Below are 22,745 nucleotides of genomic sequence, written 5' to 3' on the forward strand. Positions count from 1 at the left end.
AAAGAGGAAGAAGGTGGTTTATGTTAGGATGAGACGTGAAGGCTCAGTTAGGGCACTTGAGAGTTCCAAGTTAGCCAGGAAAGACTTAAAGAGAGAGCCAAGGAGAGACAGAAAGGGACATGAGAAGTCATTGGTGGATAGGATCAAGGAAAAACTCAAGGCTTTCTATGGGTATATCGGGAATAAAAGAATGAATAGAGCAAGATTAGGGCCAATCCAGGATAGTAGTGGGACGTTGTGCGAGGAGTCCAAGGAGATAGGGGAGGCGCTAAATGAATATTTTTTGTCAGTATTCCTACTGGAAAAAGACAATGTTGTTGAGAATACTGAGACATGGCTACTAGACTAGATGGGATTGACGTTCACATGGAGGTGGTGTTAGCAATTCTGGAAAGTGAAAATAGATTAGGACCCTGGCAGGATGGGATTTTTCTCAGGATTCTCTGGAAAGCGAGGGAGGAGATTGCTGAGCCTTTGGCTTTGATCTTTATGTAGTGAGCCTTACTTCAATTGTGGGTAAAGTGTTGGAAAAGGTTATAAGAGATGAGATTTATAATCTAGAGAGGAATAAGTTGATTAGAGATAGTCAACATGGTTTTGTGAAGGGCAGGTCATGCCTCACAAACCTTATCGAGTTCGTTGAGAAGGTGACCAAACAGATGGATGAGGGTAAAGTGTTGGATGTGGTATATTTGGATTTCAGTAAGGCATTTGATAAGGTTCCCCGCGGTAGGCTATCGCACAAAATACGGAGGCCTGGGATTGAGGGTGATTTAGTGGTTTGGATCAGAAATTGGCTAGCTGAAAGAAGATAGAGGGTGGTGGTTGATGGGAAAGGTTCATCCTGGAGTTCAGTTACTATTGATGTACCGCAAGGATCTGTTTTGGGTCCACTGCTGTTTGTTATGCTTATAAATGATCTAGATGAGGGTATAAAAGAATGGGTTAATAAAGTTGCGGATGACACTAAGGTCATGGAATTGTGGATAGTGCTGAAGGATGTCGCAGTTTACAGAGGGACATGGATAAGTTGTAGAGCTGGGCTGAGAGATGGCAAATGGAGTTTAATGCAGAAAATTGTGAGGTGATTCACTTTGGAAGGAGCAACAGGAACAAAGTGTACTGGGCTAATGGTAAGATTCTTGGTAGTGTAGATGAGCAGAGAGATCTCGGTGTCCACGTACATAGATCCCTGAAAGTTATCACCCAGGTTGATAGGGTTGTTAAGGCAGCTTACAGTGCGTTTTACTGGTAGAGGGATTGAGCTTTAGAGCTACAAAGTCATGCTGCAGCTGTGCAAAACTCTGATGTGGCCACATGTGGAGTATTGTGTACAGTTCTGGTCACCACATTATTTGAAGGATGTGGACACATTGGAAAGAGTGCGGAAGACATTTACCAGGATGTTGCCTGGTATAGAGGGAAGGTTTTACGAGGAAAGGCTGAGGGACTTGAGGCTGTTTTCGTTAGAGAGAAGAAGGTTGAGAGGTGACTTAATAGAGACATATAAGATTTGTGAGAAGACTTGTAGCTCGGGTGCTCGTTGTTGTGGTCCTTTTCGCCGAGCTGGGAATTTGTGTTGCAGACGTTTCGTCCCCTGTCTAGGTGACATCCTCAGTGCTTGGGAGCCTCCTGTGAAGCGCTTCTGTGATGTTTTCTCCGGCATTTGTAGTGGTTTGAATCTGCCGCTTCCGGTTGTCAGTTCCAGCTGTCCGCTGCAGTGGTCGGTATATTGGGTCCAGGTCGATGTGCTTATTGACTGAATCCGTGGATGAGTGCCATGCCTCTAGGAATTCCCTGGCTGTTCTCTGTTTGGCTTGTCCTATAATAGTAGTGTTGTCCCAGTCAAATTCATGTTGCTTGTAATCTGCGTGTGTGGCTACTAAGGATAGCTGGTGATTTCGTTTCATGGCTAGTTGGTGTTCATGGATGCGGATCGTTAGCTGTCTTCCTGTTTGTCCTATATAGTGTTTTGTGCAGTCCTTGCATGGGATTTTGTACACTACATTGGTTTTGCTCATGCTGGGTATCGGGTCCTTAGTTCTGGTGAGTTGTTGTCTGAGAGTGGCTGTTGGTTTGTGCGCTGTTATAAGCCTAGTGGTCACAGTAGTCTGGCTGTCAGTTCTGAAATGCTCTTGATGTATGGTAGTGTGGCTATTCGCCAAAAACAGATACCCACGCAATTTCATCAACAGATGCCTAAGGGAAAGACAACAGAACGAGGACATGCCGCAACCCAAAGAACTAACCACACTACCATACATCAAGAGCCTTTCCGAACTGAAGACAGCTAACGATCCACATCCATGAACACCAACTAGCCACGAAATGACACAACCAGCTATCCTTAGTAGCCACACACGGAGATGACAAGCAACATGAATTTGACTGGGACAACACTATTATTATAGGACAAGCCAAACAGAGAACAGCCAGGGAATTCCTAGAGAATTGGCACTCATCCACAGATTCAGTCAATAAGCACATCGACCTGGACCCAATATACCGACCACTGCAGCGGACAGCTGGAACTGACAACCAGAAGCGGCAGAATCAATCCACTATAAATGCCGGAGGAAAGATCACAGAAGCTCTTCACAGGAGGCTCCCAAACACTGAGGATGTCACCTAGACAGGGGGCGAAACATCTGCAACACAAATTCCCAGCTCGGCGAACAGAACCACAACAGACATATAAGATAATCAGAGAGTTAGATAGGGTGGACAGGGAGAGCCTTTTTCCAAGAATGGCGACGATGAGCATGAAGGGGCATAGCTTTAAATTGAGGGGTGATAGATATAGGACAGATGTCAGAGGTAGTTTCTTTACTCAGAGAGTAGTAAGGGCATGGAATGCAATAGTAGTAGTATACTCACCAACTTTAAGGGCATTTAATAGTCATCGGTTAAACATATGGATGAAAATGGAATAGGGTAGGTTAGATAGGCTTCAGATTGGTTCCACAGATCGGTGCAAGATCAAGGGCTGAAGGGGCCTATACTGCACTGTAATGTGCAATGTTCTATATTTTATTACATCTGAATCACTGCAAATGATAATCCAACCAATACTGAAATCCATATCTGTACACAAATCTCAGTAAAATTTAGCAATACCCAAAAAAAGTGTAACAGGAGTGATGAAAATGTGGTGCACCAGACATGGTTTCAGGGTATAAATGAAATGCACACATTATTTGTGCAAATACCTGAAAGCTTTTCAACAACGAGTATATTATTCATTTATAACAAACTTGCTTCTATTACATTACTCAATGAAATACTCTGTTTCTCCAATATAAAAGACACAATGAAACAAATCTTACCGATCTATTGCAATGACTCCCAGTGTCATCATACTGGCGGAGCTGATAAGCATGTACAGCAGGGCTGTGAAGTTGCACCACACCACCCCAAACATCCATTCTCGCTTGATGGAGCTTGCGATAACAAAAGGAAGCACCAGAATAGATAGCAGAAAATTTGAAAGTGTCAGACTGAAGACAAACTTATTGCTTGGTGTCAAGAGGTAAGATTTCTTGTAAAGAGTTATGACAATCACCAGGTTTCCCAAACAGATCAACACAGCAATGACAATGATAGCAACTGATTCTGCAATTATGACTCCACCATCTTCTTGTGAAGTGCTGTGTCCCACACTTCTATTGGCACTGGTGTTATAGTTCATTGTGAAGCTGTGGAACAGTGAGGCGATGGCATGCTTGAATGCTGAAGCAGAAATAAAACACAATTAATTATGTGGAACACAAAATACCGATACACTGAGGTAACATTATCTGTTGAAATCAAAAATAAGAGAAATGCTATCACATTTAAGAAATATTGGGAAAAAAAATTCCAAGCCCTGCAGAGATGGTTTTCAGAATGAGGGCTGGAGCAAATTATGAAACCGGTACTCACAGGTCGCTAACTAGGGGACAATTAAGGACCCACTTAGGGCAAGGCGGCTAAAGGGCTCGTGTAGCACCCATACCTCTGGGCCAGAAGATCTAAGGTAGAGTCCCACCTGCTCCAGAGACATTTCAATCTGATTAGAAAATATCGAGACAGTGCCAAGAGATTCCAAGCATCAGACTGTCCCTCCCCTTTATCTGCAGCAAGTGAGAGCGCGCCTCCTGGCAATGAACTGGAAAAGCAGGACACCCCTCATCTCACTGACCCCCCAATGAGGCACATGAAGCCTGGATCATGACTATTTCTCGACTTGCTTTAACAGTGTCTCCTGCTTCCAATTGGGGCTGCTATCTATTCATTGTACTGGACCCCTCAGTCAGTATCTTCTGCCTCTTAGAAGATTTCACTTTTATTTTTCTTTCACAGGATGCATGTTCCTGGCAAGGCCACCATTTAGAACATAGAACACCACAGCGCAGTACAGGCCCTTCCACCCTCGAAGTTGCGCCGACCTGTGAAACCAATCTGAAGCCCATCTAACCTACACTATTCCATCCTCATCCATATGCCCATCCAATGACCATGTAAATGCCCTTAAAGTTGGCGAGTCTACTACTGTTACAGGCAGTGTGTTCAATGCCCCTACTACTCTCTGAGTAAAGAAGCTACCTCAGACATTTGTTCTATATCTATCACTCATCAACTTATGTCCCCTCATGCTAGCCATCCGAGGAAAATGGCTCTTGCTGTCCATCCTATGTAACCCTCTGATTATATGTTGTAATTAAGTCGCCTCTCAACCTTAATCAATCTAACGAAAACAACCTCAGGTGCCCCAGCCTTTCCTCGAGAGACCTACCCTCCATACCAGGCAACATCCCAGTAAATCTCCTCTGAACCCCTTCCAAAGCTTCCACATCCTTCTTATAATGCGGTGACCAGAACTGTACGCAATACTCCCAAGTGCGGCTGCAACAGAGTTTCGTACAGCTGCAGCATGACCTCATGGTTCCAAAATGCAATCCTTCTACCAATAAAAGTTAACACACCATAGGCCTTCTTAACAAGCTGGGTGGCAACTTTCAAGGAACTATGTACCTACACACCAAGATGTCTCTGCTCATCTACACGACCAAGAACCTTTCAATTACCCAGTACTCTGCATTCCTGTTATTCCTTCCAAAGTGAATCACCTCACTTTTTCACATTAAACTCCATTTGCCATCTCTCAGCCCAGCTCCGCAGTTTATCTATGTCCCTTTGTAACCTACAATATCCTTTGTCACTATCCACAACTCTACAGACCTTAGCGTCATTCACAAATTTACTAACTCTATGCCCTCATTTGAATCATTTATAAAAATGACAAATAGCAGTGGACCCAAAACCGATCCTGGCATTACACCACTAGTAACTGAACTCCAACTTCAACCACTATGGAAGTTGCTCTAACAACTATGTAGTTAACTTAAGTGTTGTAATGCATGCACAGGATCATATTAGAGAGCTCCAGTAACAGATAATGGTAGGTAGTGCACGGTGATATGTTAGTTAAATCACTGATAGATGAGCTAATGCTGAAGACGATGGTGGTGCAACGTGATATGTTAAGTGTAATGAATCAGTGCGGCAGACAATGATTAGTTTATAGAGACAAAGCAAGCCAGTATGATTGGTTATGCTAATGCTATCAGATAAGTGGGGGAGCTAGAACTGTATAAACTGCAGAAAGACAAAGGACTGGTGGGCAAACAGGAAAAATACCTTCTGATTGCCACAGCTTTTTCTTAAATTTCATGAAGGATTTTCTGGATCTCCTGGTAATTTTCAGAGTATTGGGTGATTTTTCCACACCACCACCCTCTGTGGTGCCAATTTCCGATTCAAACCACTAAATCACCCTCAATCCCATGCCTCCACATTTTGTGCAATAGCCTACCGAAGGAAACCTTATCAAATGCCTTACTGAAATCCATATAGACCACATCCAACACTTTACCCTCATCCACCTGTTTGATCAATTTCTCAAAGAACTCTAAGTTTTGTGAGGCACGACCTACCCTTTACAAAACCATGTTGACTATCCCTATTCAACTTATTCCTTTCAAGATGATTATAAATCCTCTCTTTTAACCTTTTCCAAAACTTTACCTACAACCGAAGTAAAGCTCACTGGTTTATTACCAGGGTTATTGCTACTCCCCTTCTTGAACAAGGGAACATTTGCAATCCTCCAGTCTTCTGGCACTATCCTGCAGACAATGACGACAAAGATAAAAGCCAAAGGCTCTGCAATCTTCTCTCTGGCTTCGCTGACAATCCTAGATTAAATCCCATCTGGACCAGCGGACTTCTATTTTCACATTTTCCAGAATTGCTAACACCTCCTCCTTGTGAACCTCAATCCCATCTAGTCTAGTAGCCTGTTTCTTAATATTCTCCTCAACAACATTGTCTTTTTCTAATGTGAAACTGATGAAAAGTATTCATTTAGTGCTGCCTCCATCTCCTCAGACTCCATGCACAACTTCCCACTACTATCCTTGATTGGCAGTAACCTTTCTCACGTCATTCATTTATTCCTGATATAGCTACAGAAAGCCTTAGAGTTTTCCTTGATCCTATTCACCAATGACTTCTCATGTCCCCTCCTGGCTCCTCTTAGCTCTCTCTTTAGGTCTTTCCTAACTGATTTGTAACTTTCAAGTGCCCTAACTAAGCCAACACATCTCACCCTAACAGAAGCCTTCTTCTTCCTCTTGACAAGAGATTCAACTTTCTTAATAAAGCACTGCTCCCGTGCTCAACAACTTCCTCCCTGCCTGACCGGTACATACTTAACAAGGATCCGCAGTAGCTGTTCCTTGAATAAGGTCCACGTTTCAACTCCCCTGCAGTTTCCTTCCCCATCCAATGAATCATAAATCCTGCTTAATTGCATTGTAATTGCCTTTCCCCCAGCTATAACTCTTTCCTGCAGTATATACCTATCCCTTTTCATCACTAAAGTAAACATAACCGGATCGTGGTCACTATCACCAAAGTGCTCATCGACCTCCAAGTCTAACACCTGGCCGGGTTCGTTCACCAGTACCAAATCTAATGTGGCCTTGCCCCTTGTTGGCCTATCTACATACTGTGTCAGGAAACTCTCCTGCACACACTGAACAAAAAAAATGACCCCCCTAAAGTACTTGAACTACCGTGTTTCCAGTCAATATTTGGAAAGTTAAAGACGCCCATAACAACTACCCTGTCACTTTCCCTCCTATCGAGGATCATCTTTGCTATCCTTTCCACTACATCTCTGGAACTATTCAGAGGCTTATAGAAAACTCCCAAAAGGGTAACCTCTCCTTTCCTGTTTCTAACCTCAGCCCATATTACTTCAGTAGACGAGTCCTCAAACGTCCTTTCTACAACGGTAATACTGTCCTTGACCAACAATACCAAATCCACCACCACTATCACCATCCCCCACACACACCCCCAACCCTTGCACCATTTTCTCTGTTCTTACTGAAACATCTAAATCCCGGAACCTGCAATAACAATTTCTCTCCCTGCTCTATCCATGTCTCTGAAATGGCCACAACATTAAAATCCCAGATACCAACCCATGCTGCAGGTTCACCCATCATATTCCAGATGATCCTGGTGTTGAAGTAGACACACTTCAAATAACTTGTCTGCCGGTGCCCTCTTACAACCCTGAAACTTTATTTCGGACCTCACTACCCTCAACCTCCTGTATACTCTAACTACAATTTAGGTTCCCATCCTCCTACTGGTTTCAAGATTTATTGTTCATCCTGAATTTCCCCTGAGAATGTGATGGTTAGTCACCTTCTTGAAGCCTGCAATCCTTCTGGGTTGAGTCACTCACAGTTCTATTTGGTTGGAAGTTCCAGGGTTTTGCTGCACTTGTGATATTAAAGAGTTAACTTGCTCTGCTGACCAGCAGGAAATTGGGTGACCTGAGACAAGGGTGGGATAGCTGACTTACAGGTAAATTTTAAGAAATTCCATTATCATCTCTTATTATCCAGAGCCATTTACATGGCTATTTCCTTGCCATTCACAGCCATTTACATCGTCATCTCCTAATATTTACATTTTCATCCCCTATTCAGAAATCACTAAGAACATTACAGTTGGAATTTGACTACTCCCTGTAGTTAAAAAAAAAATTTACAACCAATTTGACCATCAAGGGATGATTTACATTATTGTTTCTGGAGACAGTCAGGTCACTGCGTTGTGTCTTGAGTAGCATGTGACTGGGGGTGTGGGGGGAGGGAGAATGACTGGGGGCTGTCTTGTGGGCATTACTAACTGTGATGTAAAGATTTTGTATAAAAGGTCTATTTCCTTTGTTTAGGGAGAGCTTTGGCATGACTCTGCAAGCCCTGCAAGGTGCGTGTTAAAAGTTCCTCCAGAAAGTTTGTACTGTACTGTGCTGTCTTTAATAAAATTTTGGTTGCTCACAGAAGTTGGTGTGTTGCAGTTGCATCAAATGTGTAAGAACCTTAGGCAAAATAAATGAACACAATGACAGTGAAGGAACAGTGACAGAATTCCAACCCTACTTATTTCTATATCTGTCACTACAAATAAAACTCCACAACCCATTGAATCGTCAAATTTTTGTCAGTACAGAAAGCAGCCATTAAAGCTGAGTTGGTACCAGCTCCTGAAAGAGCTACCCAGCTAGAACCATCTCTGTAACCCTCTAAATTCAATCACCTTCAAATTCACATCCAGCTCTCTTATGGAATCTGCCTCCACCATTCTCACAGGCAGCACATTCCAAATCCTAACAACTCTGAGTAACAAAGTTTCTTTTCAACTCACTTCTAGTTCTCTTGCTGACAACCTTGAAACTGTGATGCCTACATACCACAACACAATTTTTTTTATTGAGAATCCCCATTGAGTGGAAGCAGGCCATTCGGCCCATTAAGTCCGCACTGACAGTCTAAACAGTATCCAAGCTAGACCCAACGCTCTCTCCCTGTAACCCTGTATTTCCCATGGCTAATCCACCTAACATACACAGCCCTGGACGTAATGGGCAATTTAGCATGGCCTATCCATTTAACCTGCATATCTTTAGACTGAGAGGGGAAACTGGAGCAGTCAGAGGAAACCCACGCAGACAGGGGGAGAATGTGCAAACTCCAAATAGACAGTTACCCGAGACTGGAATTAAACCTGGGTTCCTGGTGCTGTGAGGCAGCAGTGCTAGCCACTGAGCCACCCCATGCTGCCCAAACTAAGCAGTTACTCAACCGTTCATTGTAATATTTCTGCAACTATTGGATTTGCTGAACTACATCATCACCTCCACCTTTGTTGCCAGAGTCCTCACTAAGATATTACCCTCTCTCAACCTACTCATCCTCTGATCTGGACATAATTTGCTTCCCTTAAGATGGGCGGCATGGTGGCTCAGTGGCTAGCACTACTGCCTCACAGCACCAGGGTCCCAGGTTTGATTCCAGCCTTCGGTGACTGTCTGTGTGGAGTTTGCACATTCTCCCTGTGACTGCGTGGGTTTCCTCCGGGTGCTCCGGTTTCCTCCCACAGTCCAAAGATGTGCAGGTCAGGTCAATTGGCCATGCTAAATTGCCCATGATAGGTGCATTAGTAGGGGAATGGGTTACTCTTCGGAGGGTCAGTGTGGACTTGTTGGGCCGAAGGGCCTGTTTCAAATCTGTAGGTAATCTAATCTAATCAATGGGATTCAAATTGGAATAGACATAGTGGACCAATAGGTTAGTCAGCCGTCACTAAAATTGCACTGGGCTACAGAATGCATGACTGGGTTCTGCTCGTCTGTTATGACCATGGACAATTTTCGAATTCTAGGATTACAGTGACATTTATACTGGACTTTTAACCCAGAAACAGGAATCTGAATCCAGCCACAGGAACTGGGGACTCTAAATTAATAAATAAATCTTGAACTAGAAAAGATAGTATCAGCAGCAGTATTTCAGTCTTAGAGATGTCTTTCAGAAACCTGAAATCATTAACTGTAAAGAATATTATAGTAACCTTTTTATTTCTTGGTTTGCTGATTGTTTCACTTCTGCAGCCTGTTTCTGCCCCGATAGCTTTCTGAAATAGCAGCTGCTTTGTACATTCAAACTCTGGCAGAATTATTGTGTCAAGGCTCAACAATAGTAATTCTCAGCTCTTAACATGGGAAGATTCTCATGATGGTCCAAATCGGGTAGTAATGAGGCCTTTATATGCCTGCCATGTCGAGAACTGACAGGTTTGTTGCCTTTAAGAAAAATGTTAATTTCAGCGAAGGCTGTATCAGCCTAATTCATGTCAACTCCATGAAAATGACCCAGTCAATGTTGGACAGGAGATGCCAATGGTCAGTATCACTGTTTTTAAAAAGGGACCAATTTCGATACCTGAAAAAGCCCTAGGTATTTAATCATAAATGGAATTTAAACATGATTTGGGAATTTATAACATTTTGACTTTAAATAATGACTATTTAGTCACCTTGGCATTCAATGTGCCTGAGACAGAAGTCAACTTGTGCTTTATAGTCCTTCTCAATGTTTACAAACTTTGACAGCATTGATCACACTACCCTCCTTCAACAGATTGCCACCATCATTCAGCTGGATGGAATGGTGTTCACCTGGCTGCATTCAGATCTATTCAGCAGGAAGTACAGCATCACCTTAGTGGCTTCTCTTCCGGCTCTCATAATTCTAGTGTTCTCCGTGTTCCAATAAAATCAATTCATGGCCAACTATATTTATCATTTGCATTTTGTTGCAGAAGTTCAGTTCATCACTTACATATTTTAGAAAATAAAACACTTAAAAGTGGGAGGCCTTCAAAATTTAGAGGAGAATCTAGAGGCAGTAAGTTCCCATTAGTATGAAGGGCAAGGCTGGTCGAAATCGGGAATGCTGGAGGACTAGAAACATTGAGGCTCTGGTCACAAAAAGGACCGAGGCAGATATAGACCACTGGGATCGAGTGAATCCCTTGAGGAGTATAATAGGACTATACCCGAGGGCAAAAAGGGGACACGAGTTAGCTTTGGCAAATAGCATTAAGGAGAACCAAAGAGACCCTACAAATACATTAAAGGGCAAAAGAATAACTAGAGAAAAATTAGGGCCCCTTAAAGATCAATAAGGCCACCTGTATGTGGGACTGCAGGATATGGCTGAGATACTAAACGAGTATTTTGCGTCGGTATTTATAATGGATAAGGATATAGAAGAGAGAGACTTGGAGAAATAAAACCGTGATATCTTGAAAAATGTCCACATTAACAAAGTGGTAGTGCTGGACACCTTAAAACACAAAGATGAATAAATCCGCATGTCATGTTGCAGCTGTACAGAACATTGGTTCAGCCACTTTTTGAATCCTGCATTCAGTTCTGGTCTCCTTGATATAGAAAGTTTTTGCGAAACTTGAAAGGGTGCAGAAAGCATTTACAAAGATGTTGCTGGAGTTGGAGGGTTTGAGCTAAACGGAGAGGCGGAATTGGCTGAGGCCATTTTCCTGAGTGTTGGAGGCTGAGTTGTGACCTTACAGAGGTTTATAAAATAATAAAAGGCGTGGATAGAATGAATATTCACGGTCTTTTATCCAGAGTGGGAGTGTCCAAAACTAGAGGGCATATGTTTAGGTAGGGGAGAGAAAGGTTTAAAAGGGACCCAAGGGGCAATTATTTCACAGGGTGTGTACATGGAATGAGCTGCCAGAGGAAATGGTGGAGACTGTTGCATTTTAAATGCTGTAATTGTATCTGGATGGGTATTTGAATAGGAAGAGTTTAGAGGGATATGAGCCAAATACTGGAAAATGATTAGATTAATTTAGGATACCTGGTCAGCATGGACAAGTTGGACTAAAGGATCTGCTTCTGTGCTGTACAAGCCTACGACTCTATGTCTTTAGTTTTAGGAATATATAAGTGCAGAATATTAAGCTGAGACACAGGTTACAAAAAAGGATTCAAATACACCTCAAACAAATGGCACTTTAAAAAGCTTGCCTGTGGGAAAACTGGCATAGACAGAATGGCACAAATTGCCTTCTTCAAATTGTGGTTCTGTTCATTTTAAAACAGAGTTGGAAATCTTCTAATGAAGCCAGAACAATGTACCTACCTCTGGCCCAAGAGGTCAGGTTCAAGCCCCAGCATCTGTCACAGCATTTGAGAAGGCTGTTTGAAATGATAATGGAGCTAGAGTCGTAACCGTGGATGCAGGTTTGCTTGCTGAGCTGGAAGGTTCATTTTCAGATGTTTCGTCACCATACTAGGTAACATCTTCAGTGAGCCTCCGGATGAAACACTGGTGGTATAGCTCACTTTCTATTGGTTTCCTTGGGTTGGTGCTGTCATTTCCTGTGGTGATGTCATTTTTCCTATGATGTCATTCCATATTCTCTCTCTCAGGGTGGTAAATGGGATCCACGTCAATATGTTTATTGATAGAGTTCCAGTTGGAATGCCGTGCTTCTAGGAATTCTCGTGCGTATCTCTGTGTAGCTAATCCTAGGATGGATGAGTTGTCCCAGTCGAAGTGGTGTCCTTCCTCATCTGTATGTAAGGATACTAGTGTGAGAGGGTCATTTCTTTTGTGCATATTTGATGTTCATGTATCCTGGTGACTAGTTTTCTGTGTTTGTCCAATGCAGTTCTTTCAAAGTATTTTGTAAATGACATTAGTTTTGATTGTTGTCTGTATAGGGTCTTTCAAATTCATCATGGTACCCAATGAACACAGTCTGCCGGATTTCTCAGTAACAAGCCCAAACAAGCAGACAAAACACATCCAGAAACCCTAGCCACTCTCCCCTACATCAAAGACATCTCTGAAATGACTGCCAAACTACTCAGACTCCTTGGCATCATGGTCACCCACAAACCCACCAATACACTAAAAGAGCAGTTGAAAGACCCTATACAGAAAATGAGCAAAACTAACGTCATTTACAAAATACCGTGCAAGAACTGTAACAAACACTGCATTGGTCAAAATAGGCAGAAAACTAGCCACCAGGATACATGAACACCAACTAGCCACAAAAAGACATGACCCACTCTCACCAGTATCCTTACATACGGAGAGGAAGGACACCACTTCAACTGGGACAACTAGGACAAGACAAACAGAGACACGCATGAGAATTCCTAGAAGCATGGCATTCCAACCGATATTCTAACACATTGATTTGGATCCCATTTACATCCTGGAAAAAAAAGGAAATGACATCACCACAGGAAGGGTTGGGATATCTTGTCGGCATGGATGGGTTGTACCGAATGGTTTGTTTTCATGATGTACATTTCTATGACTCTATAAATCACATCACCAACCCAAGGAAACCCAAATGCATAAATAGAAAGCAGGCTACACCACCAGTGCTTCATCCAGAAGCTCACTGAAGATGTTACCTAGTATGGTGATGAAACTTCTCAAAATGAACCTTCTAGCTCAGCGAGCAAACTGACAGCCAGAACCTAAACCTGAGCTACAAATCTTCTCAAAAATGGAGTCTTAACAGTATTAGTAATAAATTATTCATTTGCATTGTAGAATCAGAGTTGTGTTGAAGATAAAATAGTTTTTACACATTTGTTTATATAAGCCCAAACCCTACCAACATCGCAACAGAAGATAATAATTCAGGGTGGAGCCTTGGTGAGAAAGCACTGTTTACTTTATTTATACTTTTTTCAACAGAACAGGGTATTTCAGTTCAGATTTAATTAGGGAAATATAACTGGAAGACTTGCTCTAGTTTGCAACCAGTACAAGAAATCTACAGCAGGTCTTGTACAATCTTGTGGTACAGTACAAGATTATGAGAAGCTAAGGTAAAGTGGATAGCCACACACTTTTGCCCAGGGTGGAAATGGCTATCACAAGAGGGCAGAATTTTAAGGTGACTGAGAAACGTTTAGAGGTAGGTTCTGCACACAGTGTGGTGTGCGCGTGGAATGCAATGCCAGCAGTAGAAGACGACTTGGGTACATTAGGGACATTTAAGCAACTCTGGGATAGGCACATGAAAGATAGTAAAATGGAGGGCATGTAGGTTAGTCTGATTTTAGAGTAGGATAAAAGGCACAACTGTACTATTCTATGTTCTAAATCAGTCAGCTGAAATAGTGACCTTGGAAACTGTTATACTGAATCAATAGAGTGGGGAAAAAAAGCAGTCTTTGTTATGTCCATAGCCAGGGCAAGGAACTGAACAATCCAGTCAGGAGGTCTTTCAAGAAAGCTGGAAGATTGCTCTTCCACAAACTAAATGAAGGATGCCCATCCACTTGGCTCCTTAGTGAACAGTTAGACTGTTATACAAATTAAAGTAAATTCCAGAGGTTTGCAGCATACCTTTTGGGTTGGTTTCAGCAAAAGTTAGTGAATCTTCAAGATTTCACAAGATCAAAGAAGTTTTTAGACACTATTGTGTTAACTTAGTGGTGTTGGCTTTATATCTCTATTTACACAATAAAAGTTGCTTTTTGTTGAAGAGAGAGTGAATCTTCTGGCATAGTTATGTTAGTTGCTGGGTGATCACACATCTTTAATTCTTAATGGTCCCTAGAGTTGTAACAGTTACCTCTTGGCAGCATCATCTGAAAACACAATTAGTTTTCCCATGCTTGGTGACGAGGCCAGGCCTCACCGCCACTCCTCGCCACTATTACTAAATTATCAGGTTATATTTTACATCCTGCACTGGATGAACAAACATTTCCTCCAATTAACTACTAGGAATGGATGTAGGTTGCCTCGCTGAGCTGGAAGGTTCATTTTCACCATACTAAAACATTTTCAGTGTGCCTCTGGGTGAAGCACTGGTGGTCATACCGGTTTTCTATTTATGTGCTTGGGTTGGTGATGTCATTTCCTGTGGTGATGTTATTTCCTGTTCTTTTTCTCAAGGTGTGGTATTCTTCTCAAAATTCACTAACTACTGGGAAATTTGAAGGCAAGTTTACAGCCACTTTTTTAGTGCCTGTTCCAAAATCCATTCCTTAGCTACCACTCCATGTCTTTCTTTGGCAAGCAGCAAGGCCTTCAACAAGGTTCCACATGATAGACTGATTAGTAAGGTTAGATCACAAGGGATCCGGGGTAGCTAGCCAACTAGACACAAAATTGGCTTAACAGTGAAAGACAAAGGATGGTGGTAGAGGGTTGTTGTTCAGACTGGAGGCCTGTGACCTGTGCAAGGATGGGTGCTGGGTTCATTGTTGTTTATGATTTGGATGGCATGGCTAGTAAGTTTGAAGATGACACCAAAACTGGTGGCACAGTGGACAGTGCAGAAGATTATCCAAGAGTACAAGATTAGATTAGATTCCCTACAGTATGGAAACAGGCCCTTTGGCCCAACAAGTCCACACCGACCCTCTGAAGAGTAACCCACCCAGACCCATTCCCCATATTTACCCCTGACTAATGCACCTAACACTATGGGGAAGTTAGAAAATTCATCTGATCTGCACAGTTTTTTGGATTATGGGAGGAAACCAGAGCGCCGGAGAAAGTGCAAACCCCACACAGCTGCCCAAGGACGGAATCAAACCGGAGTCCCTAACGCTGTGAGGCAGCAGTGCTAACCACTGAGCCACCGTGTCACTCTTCTGGGATCTTGATCCAGTGGGACAGGGACCGACAGATTGAGTTTAATACAAATAAATCTGAGGTTTGCATTTTGATAAGAGAAACCAGGGTAGGACTTACAGTTATTGGTAGGACCCTGGGGAGTGTTGTCAAACAGAGAAAGCAAGGGGTGCAGATGCATCGTTCCTTCGAAGTGGCATCACAGATAGACAAGATGGTGAAGGCGACATTTGGCGCACTTGCCTTCATTGGTCACAGCACAGGAATTGGAATATGATACAGCTATACAAGGCTTTAGTAAAGCCCCATCTGAAGTACTCCACATAATTCTGGTCAACCTACTATAGGGAGAGTGTTATTAAACTGGAAAAGGTGCAAAAAAATGTATAAGGATGTCACCGAGATGTAGCATTTGAGTTATAAAGAGAGGCTAGGACGTTTTTATCCTCTGGAGATTAGGAGGCTGAGGGTTGATCTCAGAGGTTTATAAAGTCATGAAGGGTATAGACAAGGTGAATAGTCAGTCTTTTCCCCAGGGTAAGCGAGTACAAAACTAGAGGACATAGGTTTAAAAAGGGACCTGCGGGACACAGAGGGTGGTGCACTATATGGATAAACTTCCAGAGGAAGTGGTAAAGGAGAGTACAATTGCAACATTTGAAAAACATTTGGACAGATACATCAATAGGAAAAGTTTAGATATAGGTCAAATGCAGACAAATGGGACTAATTCTGTTCAGGAAAGTAGTCAGCATGAATAACTTGGGCTAAAGGGTCTGTTTCTATGCTACCAAGTCTCAGTTAACACTGACCTGTTCAGAGCCTCGGTGTCACAACTGCCCTCAGGATAGGCTTTCAGCCATATCTACCTATCAGTAAGAATTTCATTTTTCAGCTCCATATCATACGACTTTGCTCTAATTCTGCTGCTGAAATATTCATTCATGCCTTTTTCCCTTCTACACCTGACTATTCCAACAAACACCTGGCCAGTTGTCCACATTCTACTCTCCATAAAGTTGAGGTCATCTGTCACACAGCAGCTCCCACCCTTTAGTCACACTCAGCCCCAGTCATCTATGCACCTCTGTGCTCACTGACCTACTTCGGTTTTTGGTTAAGCAAGACCTCAATTTTAACATCAGTTATCAGTTTCAAACTCATCATGGCCACTTCCAATTCTAACTCTGCACCTTCCACCAGCCCTACAATCCTGCAAAATGGTCTTATTCATGTAATTTGGCTCTCCAGAACATTTTCAACAGCATTCCTGACTGCCTTGAACTTCTTGGGGCCTAAACGCTGGTATTTCTTCCACATAAACCCCTTTACCTCTCTTTCTTACTTTAAAATCCCTTAAATCCAATTGCTTGGAGCCAGTCTTTAACCAGCTGCTTTATCCTGTCATAGTTAGTTCAGTCTCTAATGCTGTTATGGGCAGCACGGTGGCACAGTGCCACCTCAACGCCAGAGACCTGGGTTCAATTCCCACTTCAGGTGACTGACTGTGTGGAGTTTGCACGTTCTCCCCGTGTCTGTGTGGGCTTCCTCCGGGTGCTCTGGTTTCTTCCCATAATCCAAAGATGTGCAGGTTAGGTGAATTGGCTATGCTAAATTGTCCGTAGTGTTAGGTGAAGGGGTAAATGTAGGGGAATGGGTGTGGGTGGGTTGCGTTTTGGTGTGGATTTGTTGGGCTGAAGGGCGTGTTTCCACACTGTAAGTAATCTAATCCAAAACAATCTTTTCCCTTTGGCTGAATATTATTGTCTGTCTGGTCAATGTTGTGAAGCACTTTGGAATATTTCACCATGTCGAAATGGTATATCAATGCAGGTCGTCAGAATTATTTCAATTCCAACTTTTACTTTTTGTGACTATTTTAAGAGCTTATACAGACGAATTCCAGGATTTTTCTTTTCAACATATACAGGTCGCTAACACTTTACATTTGGCTTTAAGCATTCACAACTGCTCACAATTTTTCTGGGAATGCTGAATAATTGTTAAATGAGTGATGGGGGGTCAAAACGGGTTGGGGACTAAGATGAGAAATGAGATATTCAAGTGTAATTTCTTTCTACACTCAAGAAAAGGCAAGGTTAAATGGGTACTTTACAGTCGCACAGAATGGCAGGATTTATCCTAATACTAGTTTTTCAAAATAGTTTTATCGTTAAAGACCAAAACTGCCTTCTATTTCGGAGGTAAAGGCCCGAGCATACTTCACGAATTGATGCCAACCACCTCTATCCAACCCCCGCCTGCCCCAAAATCAAAACGGAGTAATTGCGGATCTTTCTCCTTCTAGCAGCGAGACATCCGCCCTTCCAACCCTTCACTTTCTTTAATATAGTCAATAAAGGCGTTTCTTTTTGCTACGAATTGCTATATTTAAACGCGACAACAGCGCTTTGCTCTTCACAAGCAACGACCCCTCCCCAATGCATCGAATTCACTCTCATTCCCCTCTGCAACCGTCTTGGTAAAAATAAAGAAAAACCGAATCCATAAATCGTCTTTGTATTTAGCTTAACTCCAGAAGTGCTGCGAATTGTATTCCTTTTCAAGAAGTTTTATGAAATAACAGTTAACAGAGGCAGTTTCAGTTTTCAGTCTCCAAGCCACATACCCTCGCGACTGAAACAACCAGCAGTTTCCTTTGTCTCAACTCAAAGGAACTTCAGAGCTTTCACTTTTTCCTTTTCATCCCTAAGTAAAATTTTCATTAACGTCATGTCTCACCTTCTGTACGGACTCAATTCATTTATCCGTTTCCAGGTTTGTTCATGTCTTCTCTAAGGCTTTTTCCTTCCTCCCTCTTGCTCGCTCCCCCTCCCAAAATCCTACGCTGCACAAAGCAGCAGCGATGGTGATGCTGGTGGTGGTGTGTGCAATGGCGCCGGGCTGAGAGACTATCCCAGCTCACGCTGTGGGTGGTCTGCCACTCCAACACACTGGAGAGGGACAAGCTGTCAACACACAACCAACAAACTTTCCACAGCTACCCGGGAACCGGCTCAACAAACCAACCGGCCACCCTGACCTCCCTTTAGATATCAACTTAAAACACATTTCAATTTTTTTGGTTTAAATTTGTTAAATATCGAACCGCCCCGTTAATCCCTCTAAATATTCTAGGCAGGGAGCAGTGAAATATAAGATTTCAAAAACTCCTATTTTCCACTCAGTTTTGCTCGACCGCGCTCTGTCCACTTCACGACTAACAAAAGGCACTCATTCAGCACCCAGTGAGATCAAACATTCCCGCAAGTTTCCACACCTCCTTCCCGTGTTCCCAGGCACACCAATCACAACAGGGAACCTCCATAATTTATGCTACTATGGCGGATCTTTATTCACATTTCTACATCCCCCTTTTGTCATTTCCCCACCTCAACCTGTCAAGGGGAATCTCCCTCTTTGTCCTCACCACAATAAGTCAAAATTAACGTCCCATTTCAGTTATTGAATTGCTGGTTTAATGAAGGATGCAAAGAACAAGAACACTACGTATGTTTTTTTTATTGGGACTTAGGCATTTCCAGAGCTGAACTGACTTCTTAAACCGCTGAAGTCCACATGCTCTGGGTTGACCTATAACAACATTGAAGTGCAAAGTTAAAAATCACATAACACCAAGTTATAGTCCAACAGGTTTAATTGGAAGCACTAGCTTTAGGAGCACCATTCTTTCATCAGGTGACAACCACCTGATGAAGGAGCTGTGCTCCGAAAGCTAGTGCTTCCAAAAACAGTTGGGCTATAACCTGGTGTTGTGTGATTTTTAACTTTGTACACTCCAGTCCAACACCGGCATCTCCAAATCCTGAACATTGAGGTAGGGGAATTCCGGCATTTTGGCCCAACGATAGTGAAGGAGAGTCAATATATTTCCAAGTCAGGATGAGTGGCTTGGAGGGAAACTTGTAGATGACAGTATGTCCATGTATCTGCTGCTCTTGTCCTTCTGGGTGGAAGTGGTTGTGGTGGCTTGGAAAGTTTTACCTTAGGATCTTCGGTGGATTTCTGTATTACGTTTTGTAGGTAGTACACACTGCTACTGGGTGTAGAGAGATTGGATGTGGTGCCAATCAAGCAGACTACTTTGTCCTTGATGTGTTAAGCTTCTTAAATGTTGTAAGAACAATATTCATCCAGGCAAGTGGGGAATATTCCATCACACTTCATACTTGTAGATAGTCACTCACTGGCTTGCCCTACCCTCTGACCTATGGTAACCCCCAGGATGTTTATTGTATGGGATGCAGTGATGGTAGTTCCATTGTATTTCAAAGAGACATTGTCTCTTATTGAGGGTGGTCTTTGCCTGGCATTTGTGATGGGAATGTTACTTTTCAATTTTTGCCCTAACCTGGATATTGTCCATGTCTTGTTGCGGTTGAACATGGATTGATCAGTATCGGAGTAGTGAATGGTGCTAAACATTGTGCAATCACTTGTGAACATCCCCACTTGTGATCTTAAGATGGAGGGAAGGACATTAATGAAGCATCTCCAACAACCACAACCATCTTCATATGTTCCAGGTGTGACTCTAACCAGTGAAGAGTCTGCCCTGAGTTCCATTGATGCCAGTTTTGCAAGGGCTCTTCAATGCCACACTCGGCCAAATGCAGCCTTGATGTTAAGGGCTGTCACTTTCAGCTCACTTCTGGAATTTAGCTCTTTTGTCCATGTTTGAACCAAGGTTGTAATGAGGTCAGGAGCTGAGTGGCCCTGGCAGAACCCAAACTGGGTACTGCTGGATTGGATTTGTGCTGCTTTTTTGGCATCTACAATGTGCTAAGTTGCCCAATGTTGAAGGTGTTCTGGAACAGTTTGGCTCAGTTCCACATAGAACAAGAAACAGTCCAGCATAGAAAAAGGACCTTCAGTCAACTATGTCTGTGCTGACCACGATGGAATTTTAAATTAATCCCGTATCCCTTTATTTCCTGTCTGTTTGTGTGGCTGATTAAATGCCTCTTTTATGTTGCTATAGTATCTACTTTTACCATATCCTCTGACAGCACATTCCAGATGCCAGCACCCTCTGTCTAAAAACGTTTGCCTCATACATCTCCTTTAAACTTTCCTCTTCTCGCCTTAAATCTATGCCCTGAAGTATTTGACATTTCCACCCTTGGGAAAAAGACTCAAACTATCCAATCTATCAACCTCTGACACTCTAGTGAAAACAGCCCAAGTTTGTACAATTTCTTCTTCAAGCTAATATACTCCAAACAAGACAACATCCTGGTAAACCTTTTTTGCATCCTCTCCAAAGCCTCCATTCCCTTCCTATAGTGTGGGTGACCTTAACTGTGCATATTACTCCAAATGTAATCTAACTGAAGTTATTTTTTGCTGCAATGAGTTGCCAACCTTTATACTCAATGCCCCAAGTATGCTGTATGCCTTCTTTATGACCTTATCCACTTGTGTTGCCATTTACAGGGAGTCATGGATTTGCAACCATGATTCCTCTGTATATCAATGCTCTTGAGGTTGTTGCTATTTACTGTATACTTTCCTCTTGCATTTAATGTCTGAAAATGCATTATCTCATACTTGTCCAGGTTACACACCATCTGCTATTTCTCTGCTCAACTTTTCAACCGATCGGTTCTTTCTGTATCCTCTGCCAACCTTCCTCACTATCGAAAATGCTACCAATTTTCAGGTCATCTGCAAACTTAATCAGAACAACTACATTTTCATCCATTTATACATGTTACAAGCAATAGTGATCCCAGTACTGATCCTTATGGATAACCACTGGTCACATAACTCCAATCAGAAAATCTCCCCTACACAACTACCTCTGTCTTTTATGACCAAACGGATTTTGTATCCACTTACCAATTCCATGTGACTTAATGTTCTAGACCAGCTCATCATGAGGGACTTGTCAAATGTTTTAATAAAATTCATATAGATAACATCCATTGCCCTACTCTCAATTATCTGTCACTTCCTCAAAAATCAATGAAATTTGAGAGGCAAAACTTTCCCCTGCATAGGGCTACGCATCTTAGTGATACAAAGCAAAGAACTGTGGATGCTGAGGATCTGAAACAAAAATAAATAGCTAACGAAATTCAGTTGACTAGGCAGTAACCTTAGAGAGAAAGTAGAATTAACATTTCAAGTCCAGTGAACTTTCTTCAGAAATGAACTTGCTGGACATGAAATATTAACTCTGTTTCTCTTCACAGATGCTGCTAGACCTGCTGAGTTTTTCCAGCAATTTCCAGTTTTAAGCCTTCAGTTTTATTCATGAAAGCACCAGCACTTTGTCAAAGGTATTAAAGAATTGACAATCAAAGCTGGACTTTTTCAGTCATCCACAACCTGTGGTTGAATAAAAGCATCTGAATCTCAAATTCCAGTACTTCACATCACTTTTAACCTGAAAGTAGGTGGATGAACAGCACCTCATTTTCCCCTTGCAGACTCTGCAGCCTTCAAGACTCATCATGGAGTTCAATAGTTTTAGGGGCTAAGCATGTCCTTGTCCCAACCCCCAGGCTTTGTCGTTATGTGCTGCTGCCATAAACAATCCATGGTCAGCCACTAAAGGTTGAATTTTCCATCAGGGTGACCTTTATCCATTCCTTTGTCTGCCCAACTGTTAATTGCTCTCTGGGCACCATCCCCACTTGTTGTTAATTTCTCCCCCTGCCCCATCTTCAGCATATATACCAACCTTTTCCTAATCCCAATCAAGAATGAAATGGAACAGGGGACCAAGACAGCTTTGAAATAGCATTAGGTGCTGTTGATGGACAGAAAAGTTGAATGTGGATCTCAGGATGGGGGTGGGAATAGCTGTCAATAGAACTATTGTATGCCAAGGAGATACCTGTAATACTGAGTGGATTCAAATTTTGAACAATCGAATTTCAGTTGGAATCCACATGGGATAAGGTGGATCCACAGTTACCGAGGAAGGTGGTGGAGCTGTTAAAATTAGTTTAAGTAAATGCTTTTTCAAAGACTCAGAAGGAAATAGAAAGCAATGAAGGTGAACAAGCTAAATGACTAAATGAAGATCCAGGAGAGAATAACATAATTTCTTCAAAATGGGTGGATCTGGCAGAGACCGGGCAGTGAAATAACTGCACAAATAAAAGCAAAATACTACAGATGCTGAAAATCTGTTTCAAGTTCAAAGTTGGAACTTGAGTT

General features: G+C 42.4%; 1 protein-coding gene across 2 annotated transcripts in view; it reads right to left on the bottom strand.

Annotated features, from left to right (window-relative positions):
- Positions 1-18,605, bottom strand: part of gpr161b (G protein-coupled receptor 161b) — a 38,980-nt gene extending 20,375 nt beyond the window's left edge. The window contains exons 1-2 of one of the 2 annotated variants that reach the window (XM_043700885.2): positions 18,297-18,605; positions 3,327-3,729 (exon numbers count right to left, since the gene is read on the bottom strand). In XM_043700885.2, coding sequence (XP_043556820.1) covers positions 3,327-3,688 — 362 coding nt within the window. In that variant the 5' untranslated portion in view covers positions 3,689-3,729; positions 18,297-18,605. Of the gene's footprint in view, positions 1-3,326; positions 3,730-12,077; positions 12,474-18,296 lie in introns of those variants that run through there. The other variant, XM_087992810.1, reaches the window with a different exon arrangement.
- Positions 18,606-22,745: the final 4,140 nt, after the last annotated feature.

The sequence above is a fragment of the Chiloscyllium plagiosum genome, unplaced genomic scaffold, assembly GCF_037043375.1.
Source record: "Chiloscyllium plagiosum isolate Xiang-an unplaced genomic scaffold, Cpla_swu_hap1 HiC_scaffold_12, whole genome shotgun sequence".
Classification (NCBI taxonomy): domain Eukaryota; kingdom Metazoa; phylum Chordata; class Chondrichthyes; order Orectolobiformes; family Hemiscylliidae; genus Chiloscyllium; species Chiloscyllium plagiosum.